Below are 19446 nucleotides of genomic sequence, written 5' to 3'. Positions count from 1 at the left end.
ATACAAAATTAGCTATTTTATAAGAAAGTGTTATAGCATAAATGTATTTTAAGCACAAGGATGGATTGAAGGTACATGGAAGTCCTACACTGTGGCAAGATATCAAGAGATCAAGACCTCCCTATAGCAAGTGCAAACTTCCACCATAAGGAAATCAAAGTCCCATAGTTACTGCCATCTAAAAATACCAATATGGACAAAAAGGCAAAGGCCAACTGACTGGTCCAAATGAACTTGGGCTCTCTAGTCAAAAAAAATACATGACAAAGTAAGTACATTGTACAGTCAATAGACATTAAAAGTTAAAGGCTGCAGCCCAATTCAGGAACAGATGGCTGCTGAAAAAATCAGGTTTAAGGAACCAAAATACTAAGACTTAATGCATAACACGGATACTTTTAACAGATACCCCAACAATGTACATCTGGATTTAGACAGAGGAGCAGATATACATTTTCCTCTGTATGAACTTCATTCTTGTATTAAAAGGAAATGCTAAAAAAAAAAATATGCAAAATGTCTTAGGCACCATGTAGCTGTGTTCCCTTATTGCTTTTGAAAACCTCTCTTGACTTTTCTTCAGGCATCTTTATCATAGAAGACTGCAGGGGAAATGTCTACTACGCACACATTATGAACAATTCTTTGAATTCTGACTGGAAAGTAGAAAAGCCTCACAGGGCTAAACGTTACACACGTTGGAATCATTACTCAGTTTAAGTTTGCGTTTCACCTTGGAAGATGTTTGACATCAGCATGACCCAAAGGAAAGGTTTGGTATTTTCACCACTAGCAAATTTCTTCCACCAGCATTTGGCTGCTGTCCTTTTTTTTTTTTTTTTTTTTCCCCCAGGCAAACACATTTTTCCTGAGTTTTGTATTACATCAGTCTGTAAAGGATTAATCACAAGGGTTCACTTGTCTTGAATTTCCCAGAGAACTTTCATCACTGACTTCTCCTACGCTAAAAATGGCAACAATAAAATATCAGTAATCAATAGCTCTATTTACTCAGATTCATTTTCTAGACTAGCTGACATGCTGTGTAAACTGAAACACTAACTATTCTTCACAAGTAATACAGAGAGATGAATAACTTAACTGTCTTAGAAATGATGAAGAAAAACGTAGCTGTATTGGTCTGCAACACAGAAACTGTTGAGTCTGACTACGGATACAAGACTCTCAAGGATGCCTTTCTCTGCTATATCTAACAGCAAAGTCATTCATATCAGTCGTGGGTGGCTTCACATGGTGTTTTAATTCACCTTTATCAGATGGCAGCTGATACTTGCCTCCTGCTTTCTTGCAGCAAGATGGCCCTTGTTACCTGACTGGACAGCAGTTAGATACCTCAGCAATTCATTTCTTTGAGTAGAGCAGCAGATCTCAGAACAGGACTTCCTTTTTTTTGTCTGAGAAGCTTACTCTTCTCAGAAATAACATATAAAACCGTGAGGTATTTTACAAAAGTTTGGGGTTTTTTTTGCCCATGTGTGACTATCACAAGTCACACATAGATTCTGCTTCTGTCATTAAATAGCAAGGCCTCAAGTTACAACACAAAAACACTTCATAATAATAACTTGTCTTCACTCTCAAGTGTCTGGCTTTTCTCAAGACACTTTGTTGGTTTTTTTCTTATTTTACTTTTTAGCAGGCCAGACTAATGCTAAAATAAGCCATCTATGTGAATTATTTGTCATTCTTCTCCATCAGGTTTCTTGCTCTGTAAATTTATGTAGTTGAAACCTACGTAGTAAAACCTACACGATAAAACCTGGAAGAGCAGATGCCACAGCAGCTATGCAAGGAAGCCAATGAAAACACAATCCACAAAGCTAGTCAGATTTAGCCAAGGTGAGGTGTCCTGTGGGACACGCCAATCAGAATCAACAGGACAAGAATCCAGAAGCCTTTGTGAGGGAATGAGGGATAAACAACCAGAAGCCCATCACAACCATTCAGAAAAGAATGTTTATGTTGGTGTAGCAGAATTTTTGTGGAACGTGAGGCCACAAATATAAATAGTTGGGTTCAGGAAATGAACATTTTGTGACAAAAGTTTGGTGACTCCTGGTTCCAGAATAGCAGTTCATGTTAAAGCTCTAATATACAGAGCTAAACTCTCAGCTCCACTCCAAACACAGTAACAGCAAAATAATAAATAGTAGTAACAAAACCCTTGAGTATTTAGTTATCAACTCTACTGATAGCCACAATGACACATATCGCTCTAACGCAGTGATCAGAATGGTCAAAATAATAGAGAAAAGGAGAATCCTAAAACTTTCCTTTCCCCAGTACTACTATAATTTTTTAAAACATCTGTAAAATGGTTATAAAGTTCATCTTTTTGAACCCATTTTAGCAAAGCTTTTCTCTATCACACTAGATCTATATCTCATTGATACATATTCTGCCAGACCAGCTGCAATGTTGTGTTCTCCTGCTGCTTGCTAATATGAACTGATTTAGTGCATGTAGCTGAGAGCTTTTGCAACATGCTGAATGATTTATAAACCAAGTGGACCATTATGCTAGTAAGACAAAAACTATACACAGCCTGGACAATGCAGTAACATGAAGTTCCAAACAGGGCACAGTTTTTTGGTTCATGAGTCATGCAGACACAGAAGCAATTTAGCATGAAAGTATCACCACAGATTTATGGACAGCATTCCCTTGTGCATAATTTTCCTGAGCTCACAAAGCCTTTCATGGTGCTTGAATACAAAATACTCTACACTTAGGCAGTTAGGCTTATTTAATTGTTGCTGGCTTATTAATTCATCACATCCTAATTTTAGTTCCCCATGTTATCCGCATAAAAATTCTCATTCTCTATCTTTTCCTCCAGAGTCCTCAAAAAATGATCACTATAGTCACTCTCTGCTGCACTAACCATGCCCCTCAGGCAGGAGTCATAATCTTTACTGGTAACATTGACCACCTTTTCTTATGAATTTGGCAAGAATAAGTTTTCAATTAACTTTTCACACTGGAGGGGGTGGAGACTGTGAAAATCTGTTTTAGGATTTGTTTAGTAATTCCTTAACAAGATTACAGAAACACTCATTTTTAGCTCCTTGTGAGCTCTCTTGAGAATTTCAGTCACAGTAAGACATCTAGGCAGAAACCTGAAAACTCCTCCAGAAGGCAATTCACGAGCAATACTCCAGGAGTCACCATATGTGCACCATTCTCCTCCAGACTTTTGAAATGGTGGTAGACAAAGCCAGAACCTCACTATTATGTGAATGGTCTCAGAAGCAATTTAAATACACAAGGAAAATGAGAAGAGACACAAAGAAGGGCAGAAGTAAACGTGCAGGATGACTCAAGTTCATTCCCTGCAACAAGTGCTATTCTGCCAGAGCGACTCCATCAATGCTAGCATTTTAATTTCACTTCAAATATTAAATTTACTATTGTAGCTGTTGAAAATGGAGGCAAAGAAGGTACTTAGTACCTCAGCCTTTTCCTCATCTTTAGTTACAATATTCCCCTCCAAGTCCAATAAAGAGTGGAGGTTCTTCTCTTCTCTTTTTAGCATTAATATATTTATTAAAATGTTTTTTATTGTCTTTCACTGAAGTGGCTAGGTTGAGTTCTAACTGGGCTTTTGCCTCTCTTAATTTTTCTCCTACATGATCTAACATCCTTAAAGGCATCTTGAGTTGCCTCTCCTCCTTTCCAAAGGCAATACACCCTCTTTTTTTCCCCCCCTTAATTCCTTCAAGAGCTGCTTGCCCATCCAGGCCAGTCACCCTCCCTGGCAGCTCATCTTCTGGAACATGGGCACAGCCTGTTCCTGTGCCTTCAAGAGCTCCTGGACTCCTTTGTTCTTAAGGGCTGCTACCCAGGGTATTCTCTGAATTAGTTGCTTAAATAAGATGAAGTTTGCCCTTCGGAAGTCCAAAGTGAGGGTTCTGTTATTGCTCCTCCTTATTTCCCTGCATATTGAAAACTTCACTATCTTATGGTTGCTGCACCCTGGACAGCCTCCCACCATCACCAGCCCTTCTCTATTGGAGAACAGCAGGTCACACAGGGCCTCAGCCCTGGTAAGCTCACATAACAGCTGTGTCAAGGAGCTGCCCTCCATACACTCTAGGAACCTTCTGGACTGCCTCCTCTCTGCTGTGTTAAGTCCCCAGCAGATATCTAGTGGATTAAAGTCACCAACAAAAACAAGGGCTGGCAATCTTGAGACGACCTCCAGTTGCTTGTAGAATATTTCATCTACTTCTTCATCCTGGTTGGGTGGTCTATAACAGACTCCAACCAAGATGTCAGTTTTGTTAGCCTTCCCTCTGATTTTAACCCATAGGCACTCAATCTTTTCATCCTTAACCTCAAGTTCTGTGGCATCGAGAGATTCTCTAATATACAGGGCCACCCCTCCTCCTCTTCTCCCTCACCTCTCTCACCTAAAGAGCTTGTAACCATCCAGTGCAGTGCTTGTCCTAGCCCCCTGCCAGATCAGGAAGCCAGTTCCAGGGTTCTGTCACCCTTACACTGAAAAAGATTTTCCTTATGCTAACACACAACCTCCTATGCTCCAGCCTGCACCTGTTGCCCCTTGTCCTCCCATTGGACATCACTGACAATAGCCTGGCTCCATCCTCCTGATTCTCACCCAGAAAAAAAGCTACCATTGCTTCAACCATTCCAGGTCACTAGTGCTTTAGTTACAAGGGATTTGTCTGCTCAGTTTGAAAAATATTTGGTTTCCATGATACTACTGAGATTTATTCAGTTATTGAAGTACTGTACTCCATGAAGCATGCTTCCTGTGGAAAGACTAGCAAGTATACAATCTAAAAAAAGATACTGCACAGAGAATTCAATAAAAAGATAATGAGACAAGCTTGGAATTTAAACTTCAAGTCAGAAATAGGATTATCAGACAGTTTTAAGCGTAAATCAGAATGATGATAATTCTGTCACATAAACTTAATAAAGATCATGCTTCATTAAAAATAAAACATAATCCCACATGGATTAGAGAAAACATCCAGTATATCTTATAAATTATCTTGCAAAATGTTCTTTCTCTTTGTTCTAAGTAAACTACCTTACACCCAGTCTTCTTGCTTGATATCAAATCTTTAACAGCAATGTATATTTTTCATATCATTGGTTTGAATAGAAACAATCTGAAGTCTAACCTAAGAACAGGAACTACAAAACTACAGACTACAATATCCAATATAAAACTACAATTCAGCCTTTTTTCCTGATTTCTTTCAATTCTCCACATTTAAGGACATTTTCAGAAGGAAAATTTAATGTTGCTTAGCCTTCATGGTTTCACTGTCTTTTGCTTCAAGAGCAAAAGACTGTTGACATGAAAGCTAGAAATTGTGATTGGCTTGAAGTTTTCATGTAATGCTTCTGGTGATTCTAATTTGAATTTCTGTGCCCTTTTCATCCTGTCTATATCCTTTTACAAAAATATTTACCAAAAATGGCAAACATTTGTAAATTTTGTATTTCCTTGCAGTCAATCACAGTGCTGCCATTTCCATTCAAAGTGTGAAGGTTAATTAAATTTGGGCGATTTCAGCTTTTTTAAAAAAGAAATTCAGTAACTCATTGGGTACTCAAAGTTTATGATTTACTAGACAAGTTTAATGTTGCTATTAGTACATTATTGCTGTTCCAGCACAGAGTCAAATCCCCTTGATAAGGACTACTGAAATCAGCTGAATATTGCAGAAAATTCACACACCAGTTCCAGCCTTCCTAAACCATGCAGGCTCTGCACTTTCAGGAAGGGAACTGCAGCATTAGCAGGTCCTTGCCAGAATAATGCATATTAAGAAATATAGAGCCACAGGTATGCCAAAAGCAATATATATCAGCAACCTGATGAGATCAGGATAAATTTGCTTTCAGATTCAACATCAGCAGAAAATAATTAAAAATGCAATAATCTGTGCAGACACATTGCATTTTCTATTTGCATTTATTTCAAAGCTAAGATAGTGGTAAACACTACCTCAGTAAATCCAAATCTGTGTTCATGTTTGGTCATCTTTCTAAAATAATGTAGTGATTTAATAACCAATTCATATTTAATATCCGGTGCTTGCTTTATGCCTTCAAACAAGAGTACAATAAATAAGCATTTAGCAATATGTTCAAAATACAAAATTCAAAAACAAACCTTCAAAGCTATTTTTCATACCTAGCAATCACTGCTGATGAAAAAGAAGGTATAATTTCAATTATTTTTGGTGATGGTCTTTAGATATTTAAAATATATATATTAAATAAAATATTATGGCTCTATTCAGAATTAAAGCTCTGCTTAAAGACTCGCAACTAAAGTTCTGCTAAGTCTTATGCTGCTTTTCAGCAGACATAGTAATGACCTGACACCATAAAGGTCTTCTGGGAAAGGTTAAACATCCATAGGGTGTACACTGACTGATTTGTAGAGTTGATTTTTTCCAGCTTGCTCAATTACAAATTTTTGGTACTCAATCTACCACAGCCTATTCAGAGATCTCATGCAGTATGGTAAGCTAGGCAACAGGAAATAGGATGTCAGGATATATGAGGATCTTCAGGTTTGCTTCCTTCCATTGGGAATTGTTTCTGTGTTAATGGAGATTCAACATATAACAGAAAATTACACATATACTCTGGGAATTACCACCTTGGAAAACAACACTTAAGATACCAGCAAGTCATCTGCTGTGGCTAGTATGACTTCAGAGGAAACAAAAACCTCATGATACCTAGGAGTCACCATTATACATCTCTGTACTTTAAGAGAAGTTAGGAAAAGGTGGTAGTTGGATTCTGCCCTTTGTCCTCTTTCTGTCACCACTGAATAGGTTTTAATGCCGATTAAATATTTTACAAGCTAACAGCACACTGAAGAAGCTGTCTTGCCTAGCAGGCAAAAACAGGATTTGAGAGTTAGATGTTTATAGTTCTATTATAAAAACACAGTCAATGGTATTGCAGCTATCATTAAGTAACAGTCACAAAACAGTTACTTTTCTTTCTACAGAAAAATATAAAACATTGGTTCAAAAAAAGAACTGGGCAGAGAGGGAGGGGAAAACAAACAAACCCAAAAAATCCCAACCATAATACAGAAGCTGAGATAGGTTAAATAAGATCAAATTTTCACTGAAGACAATTTCATTTCAGAAAATATAACTGATTCTCAAAAGCATTTGAAGAAAATATTCTTGAGCATTTCATTGCTTGCAGTCATTTTTCACCCCATCTTAGAATTTTAGAGAATGCAAAGATTTTTTTTTTTCTATTAATAAGCATTTTTATGCAGACTTTTGAGGTAACACTAGGAAAGTTCGCCTCCAGAAAAGCATATTGTGTGGAAGAAACCAATAAATTTAAATAAGCTGTAAAAAGAAGTTACAAAAAATGCAGTAATGTTTCTGTGCTGAGCAGAACAAATAGCAACACGCTTTAACTTCTGCTAAAAAAGCATTGGATTGGACCTCCAAAAATTCCAATGGAAAGAAAAAAGATCACCCAAAAGTACTGCCTGAGAACATTATACAATCACCAATCCAAGATGTCTTTCAGAGCAGGTCAGACAAACATCTGTCAGAAGTTCACTGTCTTTGTGTGATCAAGAATGACAGACATCCACAGGTGCTTTTTGAGTCCAGTTTTCTATAATTCTAATAGATATTTACCAAAGATCACAGAACTCTAAAAAGAATTCTCATTAAATGCAAAAGGTGAAAATAAGTCTAAAGAGACCTTACAAATGTACATTATAATAAATATTTTTTGTTGTCATTAGGGTACATGATGAGCTATTGTTTTTTTCCTGTCATCAATTAGTTTTAGACATTGAAGTGATTCCAATAATATAATACTCTCCTTATTGAAACTGCAGATACAGTATTAAACAGACACACATAAAATAAATATCTATTACAATATCTACTGTCAAGACCTGTTCTCATAGTGCTGATCTTCAAAATCCCTCTTCTGGTTCAATGCATGTGGACATTTGTAACATACTGTGTCACCAACATGTATGATTTTCAATAAATGTGTAATAAAAATATGAGCATATGTTTGCACCCTGAAACAGTCCCATCCTACCTAGAGTGTTTCAGAATCACAGAGGTTCAAAGAGACCTCAAAAGGTCTTCTTGCTCTACACCCCTGACAGAGCAGGATCACCTAGGACAGGTCACACAGGAACACTTCTAGACAGGTTTTGAACATCTCCAGTGAAGGTGACACTACAACCTCTCTGAGCAGCCTGTACCAGGGCTCTGTCACACTCACTGTGAAAGAGTTTTTACTGATGTTTACCTGGAACCCCCTGTGCTCCAGCTTCCACCCACTGCCCCACTGGGCATCACTGAGAAGAGCCTGTCTGTCCTCCAGACACTTGCCTTCCATATATTTATAAGGATGTATGAGATCACTTCTCAGTCTCCTCTTCTCTATGCCAAAGAGACCCAAATCCTTCAGCCTTTTCTCATGAGAAAAATGTTCCACTCCTTCATCTTTGTGCTTCTGCCCTGGGCTCTTTTAAGCAGCTCCCTGTCCTTCTTGGACTGAGGGGCTCAGAACTGGACACAAGATTCCAGATGAGGCCTCACTGGGGCAGAGAAGTAGAAACTCTCCTTCATCCTTAAAGACAACAACAGCCTTCTGCCCATGCTTTGATTACTCACTTTGTATTATTTTCTCAGTGTAATTACTACAGACCTACACATCTAGGCAAAACAGAAATGTATTTTATACCATAAACTAATAGTTATCTCTTCTCTTGTTTCTTTTCCTCTTTTCTCTATATTCCTCTGTGCATGAATGTGGTCCTCTATGGTTTATAATTTCAAAGAAACCAAAAGCCTTGGGGTTTTTCTTTTTTAGTTGAAGGGCAAAACAACAAGCTTCTGCCTTTGAATTTCTCACAGGTCTGATTTTAAACTGAAGGGGAAAATGGAAAAAAAAAAATCCAAAAGCAACATGAGAGAAGAAACCTGCAGACAAACAGAAAAAAGGCTAGATATTTAAAAATCATCTAAACAATTTCATCCTGCAAAAATGAGAACAAAATATGTAGCATAACTAAAATTGTATCAAATCTCTGGAGCTTGCTTTTATTTTCTGCAATTTTAAGTAAATCATTTCTGAGATTAGATCACTCCAAGTTCCCATTCCCCTAAAATTACTGCTACTCATTTTTTCCTTTCATGTTGGAAAACTTTAATACCAAATATTTGCTCTTCAAGCAGTAGAAGGTGACTGATGATCACTTTAAGCCTAATTATCCTAGCTATTGTCCTTCAAGTTACTCCTTTAGGTACAAAACTAAGAACACAAAGAGAAGAAGGAAGAATGAATGGCTGCCTGTAACCACAAGGCAAGCACAGAGCCCATAAGAAGTTTCATTACAACCTTCTGGATATATCTCTAAACTCACTTTATATAAATCTGCTTCTTATTAGATACTGTTGGCAAGTTGCTTAAAGAGTTCATCTCTGTCTGCACTGAACTAACTTCAAGAAACTTGTTTCCACTTCAAACAATCCATTCACTCCTAAGCACTACAGTAATGAGGGTAAGAACAAGAATATTTATCTCTTCAACATAATTCATATATGACAGTTTACCTGTCTGTCTAATCTGATAAACTTCAGTTTTCGTAACAGTACAGAAACCACAGTTTTATCTCACTTCTCTTCCTATTTGAGAGAGTGGGAGTTAGGGGTTTTTTTCCCTTTTCTTCTCATTTAGGTTGATCTAGAGTACCAGTGGATTAAAATTTTGGTAGTCAGCATTTTGGTATAGTTGGCATTCATTTCTGTGTAAATGACTCAATTGTCCAGAGTTTATTTCTTCTCCTAGCAAGATTTTTTTACAGCAGATCTTCTGGGAGAATGTGTGCAGACAGGATTAGATTGGAAATGCTCTTGCTTTCAGTGTACTTAAGACACTGGCAAGGATGAGAATTTAAATGAGAGATTTCAGATGTCTGTATTACACACTTCACAAATTTCTTCTTGCCTAAGGGAGTCAAGAACCACAATGAAAACTTTAACTCATTTCCCAGTTAATTTAAAAGCAGAGTTTGATGGTAGAATATTTGCATATGTTAGCCTCACAACAGAAGCAATCTATTCCATTGATATTTGCACACATACTTTTTGGAGGTTTCTTTTCCACAAATACTTTATGTGTATTACAAAACCTATACAATCATTTTTTCATGGGCAGGTTTTGGAAAACATGAATTCTTGTATACCGATGGAATTATCCTTTGCAGGGGAAGGACTCGACCATATCGTATTTTTCTAATTTTCAGAATCTCTCTCTTTATTTTGAATGACTGAGTAATAGTTTTCTATAGGTTGGAAGTTTGTACTTTATATAGATTGTACTTGAGTAATTTCTACCAATGGAGAGACGCTATACAACCAAGACGCCTTGCTAACCTATAATGACAAGACATAGCTTGAGAAAGGCATAGGCACAAGAAAAAGTGGTGATAAAACTTTAAGGTAAAATCTAAGTATTCTAGCTAGTCAGACATCAGAATAAATGTTAGCACAGCATTGCTTCCTAATCTCTCACTCAGGTGCCAAATCAAGAAATCCAAGAATTATTAGCAGCTTTAAAAAAAAAGTTATCTCACTTGCTGAGACATCAACTACATTTCTCACTTCTCTCTACTGAAATTCAAGGTTATAGCCTAACACTGGCTTCAACCAACTGTAAGGACCTTTCCAAATGCAAAGGAAGCTGAATTGTGCCTCTTTCTCTTCCAGTCCTCCAGAAAGAGATGACAGTTTAGTTAAAGCTTCCAGCAATATTTTTGTTTCACTCCCATCCCTAATTGTTCTAAGAAATTATACATAGAATACATAGAATACATAGAATAAACCAGGTTGGAAGAGACCTTCAAGATCACCGCGTCCAACCCATCAACCAATCCAACACCACCCAAACAACTAACCCACTTCTCTTACGTTTGAGGAATGTGTACACATAGATAAATAAAAGAATTAACACTGTTTGATTTGACAACTATTGTCTGTGAATTACAAATGTGTGGCTGAAAAAACCCAAAAAACAAAAATCCAAAGAGGTAGGCAGGGGACATGCTAAGCCCATAACTATGGTTTCCCATAGTATGCTAACTGAAAACAGATTTACATTAGCCTTTTAGTATTCTTCTTTATTTTTTTTCTTTTCTTCCTCACACTCAAGAATATGAATTTGAATAAGCACTTCAAACAAGACAAAATGGACTACTAATGTTGCTTTATTTTTAAGGATCTTTGCTTAAATTAATCACAGATGCTTTAAGTTAAATTAGTGTGCAATTTAAATATCTGGGCATGCATTTTATATGTGCAATACTATGGCTTTTACCTTATTGCTCTGACTGGAGAAGTGCCTCCTCATCATAACCTGAACCAAGTTTTTAAATTTCACAACTTCAAAAGAGAGAAATGGAACTAAGGAATTATACTCTTCAGTAATTTTCATTTTCTAAGATGAGAAAATCTGACCCGGTTAAAGTGCTCAGCAGAAACCAAATAAGACTTGAAATACTATGAATACAGCATCTAGATAGAATCTTAAAACTGTCACTAAATACAAAGATTTATTTTATTCTGTATTTCTTTTTACCATGAAATTAATTTATTCTCCCCCAAGTAATAAGACTAATACAATTTTTTTTCCCAGAAAAAGTTTAAGAGGTGATAAATGGATGGTAGATGTTTTGCCAGTAAGTTCTCTGGTGCATAGAGCTGTTTGAAGGAATGATATTCTGTGAACAGCAGCAATAGCAATAAACAGTAATTTATTGCAGCCCTCTAAAACTAAAGCATGTGCTGAAGGGTGAATTTTTGTAAAACACATCAATGGAAATGACTGTCATGACTTTTGAAATACAGACTGTTACATTACTGCATTAAAACATTCAGTTTTGCAGATATTTGAAAGTAACTGAACTTTGAAAGACTTTTTAATTTGCATATATATATGTATATATTTCAAGCTCTAAGTATTTTCTACCACAAAATTTACAGAAGATTGAAGAAGGTGTCAATGTGAAAATCTGTAAATAAAAATCATTGTAAACTAGAATGTTGAGACTGTGAAAATTAATCAATAATTAAAGTACTTTGACAAGATGCTTTCTCAAGAGCTTCTACCTTCTGAATGTTGAATTATGAAAGAATCAACCAGGTGCTACTGAATAAAGCTGTGCATAATCAGGTATCACATATGTTCTTCCACTATTTCACCAGGAGAGGATGTTAAGACTCAGATTTTTTAAAATTATTTGTTATCTATTGAATGTTTATACCATAATATCAGACTTGAAATGTTTTATTTTTAGAAGACTGTTATAAAAGATTAGGGATAACTGAGAAAGTAGTGAGTTTATGCAGGTGAAGTATTTGGACAAAATAATTCGGTTTGATTCCAATTAACTGATTCTAATTAAATAAGCTTAAATGTTACATGTTGATTACAGGAAATTTCAGACTAAATGGTAAAAACCATGTAAGATTGGGTAATACCAAAGAACCTATGTTGCCTAAGTAGCAAGTCCAAGTCCTACAAGTGTCTTGGGCTGTACGTTATTTCATTTTGAGGTTTAGAAAACATTTTTCTTCACAGTTGATATCTTCAAAAGATTTACAAGGATAAAACAAGTACATGGTAGCAAAGCCATGCAACCTGTTGTAATTTCATGTGGCAGGAGATTGAAAGAGAACACGTAGAAGTTGGATTTTGAAGGTGTTTTTGTCTGAAGGAAAACAAGTATCTAAAACTATACAAGAAAATCTTGAGGTTTCCCAATTTAAAAAAAGGGGGGGAAGAATAAAATTGCAGATTTGTTATTAATATTGCTTACAGAAACAAAGGTTTTTACTTTCATGTTCTTTATTAGCGTTGTCATGAGTACACAGATACAGCCAAGCTGATTCGACTCTTGGGATGCCCAGTCCATGTGACAGACATCTGGGCCAGAATTTCTGCTTCCTGATTTACTACAGGCCAGAACTTTTTAAAGTATCACAGTCACAACGCTTTAGGCATAGAGGCTGTTTCTTTTGAGCTAATGGAAACAACTGCAGCGCTGAAAATAACAAGTTGTGAAAGTACTGCTGAATAAGCAGGTGACAGAACACCATGTGATATCTACCTCAAACTACAGTTGCATTTCACAGTATGTTAGGGTTTGGAAGGGACCTCCAGAGATCAAATGTGGCATTTCAAGTTCACCTCAGTTTTCCTGAAGTAAACATGAAAGTAAAAATGGCAGCATTTCCAGCTAATGATGTATGCAATTATGCAAATATAATCTAGATATGTGCTACAGCTATGCTCATAAGTCAAGAATTTTCACAAGAGGAGGTCTGTTGATTGCCTTTGATGTGGAAAGTATCCTGAATTTTAAGCACAGCTTTCACAGAATCACATAGTCACAGAATGTTAGGGGTTGGAAAGGACCTTCAGAGATCAAGTCCAATCCCCCTGCCAAAGCAGGATCACTTGGGCAGGCCTCACAGAAACACATCCAGGCAGGCTTCGAAAGTCTCCAGACAAGGAGACTCCACAACCTCTGGGCAGCCTGATCCAGTGCTCTGTCACCCATATCATAAGGAAGTATCTCTTCATGTTGAGGCGGAACTTCCTGTGTTCTATCTTGTACCCACTGTTTCTTGCCTACCACTGGGCACCACTGAAAAGAGACTAGCACCTTCATCTTGACACCCACCCCTCATATATTTATGGATGTTGATAAGATCCCCTCTCAGCCTTCTCCTCTCAAGAATTTACAAACAGCCCCAGGTCTTTCAGTCTTTCTTCACAGGAGAGACCTTAATGTTGTAGTGTGAGCTTAACACAATGGATTAGTTTTGATGAAACTAACCTTGCAGTGTATGCGGCATCAATGAAATGTTTTATTTATTCAGTGCTATTCAATAGTGAATAATATTTTGAGTTTGCCTTATTTACACATTGGAAGCTCTCTGGAAAAGTGTCACTTTAATACAAGATGAGGTGAACATACAAAACAGAGTAGCTGGTATTTTAAAACATCTAGGTCAGACTGCAGAAGTCTAGATAACAAGCCACATAACTAGAACAGGAAAATTATATTTTTAGTTTTTCAACTTATGGTTAAGTACACATAGCATATGCCATGCTCAGAGCTGCTCTAAAGTCCAATCTGTTTGATCCTTTTCCTCTGCTTTTTCTGACAGCAAGGGCTGTGTCTGAATTACAGTTACTACTACTTGAAAGATTCACAATAAAACATGACAGTACAAAACCATTTATGCAAACTGGATTTTCATTAAAAGAGAATTCGGTCCTTCATGATAGGTTTTAAACAGAGATGACCAAATATGGTACCAGGTTTTAATCGTGTAAGTGTAAAAATCTTATACATAAAAATGACCAAGATAACCATGCTCAAAATTCATCAGAACAAGATGCATGCATCAGTAGAAGACTGCCCCACAAAATCTGAAAAATCTGGGACAGTAACCATAGCAGTAATCTTCAGATGCATATACACAACCTGCTGTGATTTGGTTAACTGGGAATTATGTTCTGTTCACTGTGAACTTGTGTCCTTTTTGTTGTTAGAAAGAATATGCAAGTTTTATACTGTTGGCCTTGTGAAAAAAAGATGAAGGACAGGGACAAAGGACAAAAGGAATGCTTCATAGAACATACTCAAATCTATGAACAGTACATTAGAGCTTCCTACCAACATTAATATTTCCAGTGAGTACACAACATTCTTAATGGTTTCTTTGAGAAGAGAAATTTAACAGTGCAATCCTTTTCTCCCCTCAAAATTGTTACCCACTCATTTATCCAGCGTTTTCCAATCCTAAATGGGTAATCAGAAGAACATAAAGGGGTTCAAAAATTTTTAAAAGGTAGAAAAATTCACACCAAAAAACCCTCACACAACCTCCAAAACTCAGAGTGACTTGAAATGGGGTCTTAGAAATAAAACTGTATAAGCAAAAGCTGACCTCCTTGTTTTAAAGCCTGCATTATGTAATACCCAGTTAAATGCTGATGTGTCATTGTTGTCTGCGTACTTGATTTGTTTTGTATAAATAACAAATAAAAGTAGCCTTATCATTCATTTTAAATTCTCAAGAAGGAAAACATTTAAGCATATGGAGAAACTAAATATGAAGTTTCCCTAGTGTTGACCTAACCTACCCTTAAAACAAGCTTCTGTTAAACTATTCACAGAAATAAATACTGAAGTCACACCTTCAAAATAGCACAAACAACATGCAGGGTATCTTGTTTGTTACCTAACCATGCAGGAGAACTCAGTTTACAACCCCAGGCAAATTTTCACCAAGAGACAGCGAGTAGAATTTAGAAGTTCAGACAAAAATGGAATTACAGAACTTGCAACTATTACTATTCCTATTTTTTCCCTCCAGTTGTCAACTAGAGCTAAAAAAAGAGAGTCCCATGACTTCAGGACACATCCTCTAAGAATAGAAAATGCATACAATGGCTGCTCAGACTCCGTCATCTACTGTACTCCTGGTGGTCTCCTGCAACATGGTCTCCCTTTTGCACTTTACCAAGGGTGCATGCTAATCCCACTCTCCACAATCTCAGGTTCAAACTAGACATGACAGAAATATGTTATAGAGCCAGTGCTCTCCAGCATCCAGATAGTGTCTGATGTGTGCTCATCTTCTGTTATAGAACAATGGCATGATGAATTTGTCAACTCAGAAATATGCTTAAACTGTCGATTGAGTTTGCATGTATTGGCAGTACAGTTCACAAGGATACAGAAAAGGCCCAGACTGCAACTCAAATTTTGATTTGCTGCCTTTTTTTTTCTTTAATAATCAATAGGATATTTGTCCTTTAACATCCTTTAACATGTACACACAACAAGGAGTGCACAATTGCCTAAGCATATCATCTACTAAAACTCTTTAAATCTGACAAAGTGGGACAAAAGTTTTTTGCTACATCAAGGTCTTCTATCTGCAGCTGTTCCACATGGCAAATTCCCATTTCAGTAAATTGGCGCTCTGTTCCCAGAACAGATGCAAAATCAAACTCCCAATGAGAATACACAATGCAGCTTGATTCTAAGAACAAAGTATAATTTTACTCTCGAAGTCCTCATAATTCTGCATTCAAATGATCCTTTAATTGCAATGGGAATTCCATAAGCCTTTCTTTCTCAAGAAAATTTACTTTATCCCTAGTCAGAGAACAAATGAAGTACATTGACATTGTATTTTTTAGTATGTGTACATTCTAACTGCTATTTCAGATCATGGTTCTAGGCTACAGATAGGAAAACAATGGCATCCCACTCACTACAGCACTGGCCCTGACAAAGAGATATGAAGTCTGTTACCAAGGTACAGAATTGAAGGTCAAGGTAAAAGGCTTCTCTTCATTAATGGCATACATATTAGTATCATAAAAGTAATTCTGAACAGATTGCTGCTTGAAGCGTTGAAGGTCCTTACAGAATTAAACAAAGCATTATAACTAGCTTAATCACCTTTTAAATTTTAAAATGTGTCTTCTCTTGCTATCTGAATTTTTATTGCCATATATATGCCTTTTTGTGTTACACACTTCAAAGTACCCACCGAAATAGCAGATGTTTAATTCCCAGACAGTGTGTCAGTGCCTGAAACTTGTATAGGCAATGCATATGTGTTACACACAGGAGCTAACAGATTCGCAAATGATACTCTCATTTCCTTATGGAAGAATAACACAAGAAAAGGTGATGAAAAAATGTCACTCTGCTGGAAAGCATGAAGCCAAAATATTCTGGCTTCTTCCATTAAGGGGAAAAGCTTGGATGGAAAAGCTTCTAGCCATTAGAGTGTGGCATTAGAATCACCGCAAATAATGAAGAATTTGTAGACAGCAAACACAACCAAATAACAAAAAAGACATCTCTTACGAAATACAGATGTCCTGCAGATAATGAAAAGTTTAACCCATACAGTTTACTAAAATGGTCTGCTCAGTGAAAGAAGCTAATAAAGTTACCAGCCTCATTATTTTTTTTTCATTTATATTTATTTCTCCCTGCTATTAATTTGTATCAGTTGGAATATTCTGACAATGAAAAATGTTTAAATATGTGAGTGATCAACTGTTAATAGCTGAAAATCACACACTTGCTTTGAGGGGAAAAAGAATCCAAACAACCAACCAAACAAAAAAAGCCCTGTAAAGTTTTATGAGGGAAGTTGGAAAATTCATCATTTTTCCACAATATTTACTTTAATAAACATGTCTTAAGAAAACATAAAGAGGGGAACTGATTGGTCACTGAAGCATATGCAACTGGATGAGAAAAAATTACCAGCAAAGTACTGAAAATTTTTTTTTTAAATTAGGAATATTTATGTGATAATACAGAGACACAGCAATCTTTAAATCCATACATTTCCATTTTGGAATTGGACACAATTTGTTTATTTTTTCTCCTAATTTCAGTAGAATTCAGCAGCTTAAGTCCCAAATCATTCAATAAAGCTTCTGAGTATCTTAGCTGGTTTTATTAGTTATATTAGAGATAGCTATATTTAGATACTTAGTTTATAATTTGAGCATAAAAGCATTTTAGATATACCTTCTGTATGTCCAATACAGTATCTCAGGAGTAAACTAAAACATTACAAGTATAGGTTTTCATTTTGGCCCACTTCTATTTAAAAGATTGTTTGAATAGGTAAGAATTTTCTGTATTCTCAGCTTTAGGAAGATTAGTTAGAGTATTCCTTTTACATACCACTCCCTTTTACAGGCATCTAGAATATTTAAATGTGGTGATCTGGTTTTGTTTTCTAGTATTCTTTTAAATACATTCAAGATGGGCACAGGCATTTCCAGAAGTTTAGGAGTATAAAATTGTATAACAGCTATACAGAAAGTTCAGATGGCAATGACAGTCCATTTTATCTTTCAGTATTTAAACTTAACAACCCTTAATTCTTAAAACTACTAACAGAACAACTCTTCCTCTCTCTCAATGAACAGTGCATATGGTTACAGTCAAACCTCCACTTTACGTAGCCACAATAAAGGAACACTCCTGGTATGCAAAGGAATATAAGATTTTAATGTATATATCTTTAAAAAAAAAAAAACACAACAAAACACAAAAAACAACCAAACCAAACAAAAAAACTACCAAAAAAACCCCAGACAAAAAAACCACAAAGAAAAACCAAACCAACCCACACCAAAAAACCCCAAACCCACCAAACACTAATCCTTACTTGTTTATCTAGAAAAACAAAGTGCCGCTTTTTTTCTATTTCTGTATTTCTAGCTATACATATTAGTTAAACATCAGCTGCAAAGGATCAAACTGTAGGCAAATTCCATTGCTTTACAACATTGTAAGTCTGAATTTACATCAAGTTTGCAAATAACTTACCGGCAGTGTTTATGTGATCCCGTTAAGGTTTCAATCACAAAGCATTCCCCTTCATTGAGACAATATGCAAGATCCTTGTCTTTGCATGGCTTAAAGTGCTCAGATCGCTCAGTGGAATACGTTGTAGTATCTATAGAGAGAGCAAAGAAAGGAAAATAATACTGTGAGACTAAATATTGAATGTTCCTCAAATATATAGGAAATACATTTGAACAAATTGGTCTCAACTGATCAAGACAGACTAATTAACAGAAAGCTAAAGCACAGGGCAAACTTCAATGTGATTGAAATATTGTTTGCAATTACACTTAAGAAGATTTGCAAAAGGAATCTTGTATCTGCAAACAGTAGCCAAAAAAAAAATAAATAAATTAGACTGCAACAGACTTGAGTGTAATTTCAACCCCTTCCAAAGTAACTCTTCTAAAATGTAAGAACACCTGTTTTACACTCTTTCAGCAGAACAATATTTTCATATAAATACAGTGAAACATGGTTTTAAATATATTACATTTTCCATTAAAAATGTGCAAATGTATTTAACAGATTAACAACCCAAACTAAAACAAAGAAAAAATTCAACACACTAAAAACCCATCAGTCACAAAAATCAGCCCCGAACATAAACAGAAGCTATGCACCAGTGATGGTATAATTTCAGGTACATCAACTGTAGGTTTCTATAGGTCCACATGAACACCCTCACAACACAGTTAAAAAAAAAAAATTCATTAGAATTTGGACTATTTGCCACAACTTTACAATATGTAGCTAGATAATGAGATTTGGAGTGTGCTGAGAGTATGTCAGGGTGAGCTATCATTCCTGTCTTCTAATATAGACTTTACCCTTTAAAATCCCATTGGATTTATCAACAATAAAGTGAATTTTTCAGAGGAAGATTTCTGAATGACAGATATTTTAATTTTCTTCACTAAGACAAGTGTGATCATCACTGTAAACAATGATTTCCACAGAGT

The 19446-nt window shown here is 36.1% G+C and overlaps 1 protein-coding gene across 2 annotated transcripts in view; it reads right to left on the bottom strand.

Moving 5' to 3' along the window:
- The window catches only part of NRG3 (neuregulin 3), a 370109-nt gene that overhangs the window by 197745 nt on the left and 152918 nt on the right, over positions 1-19446 (bottom strand). For both annotated transcript variants that reach the window (XM_054163458.1, XM_054163459.1), the window contains exon 2: positions 18467-18596. In XM_054163458.1, coding sequence (XP_054019433.1) covers positions 18467-18596 — 130 coding nt within the window. The remainder of the gene's footprint in view (positions 1-18466; positions 18597-19446) is intronic.

The sequence above is a fragment of the Dryobates pubescens genome, chromosome 8, assembly GCF_014839835.1.
Source record: "Dryobates pubescens isolate bDryPub1 chromosome 8, bDryPub1.pri, whole genome shotgun sequence".
Lineage (NCBI taxonomy): Eukaryota > Metazoa > Chordata > Aves > Piciformes > Picidae > Dryobates > Dryobates pubescens.
The sequence above is the reverse complement of the archived record's forward strand: the minus strand, read 5'-3'. Positions and strand labels throughout refer to the sequence as shown.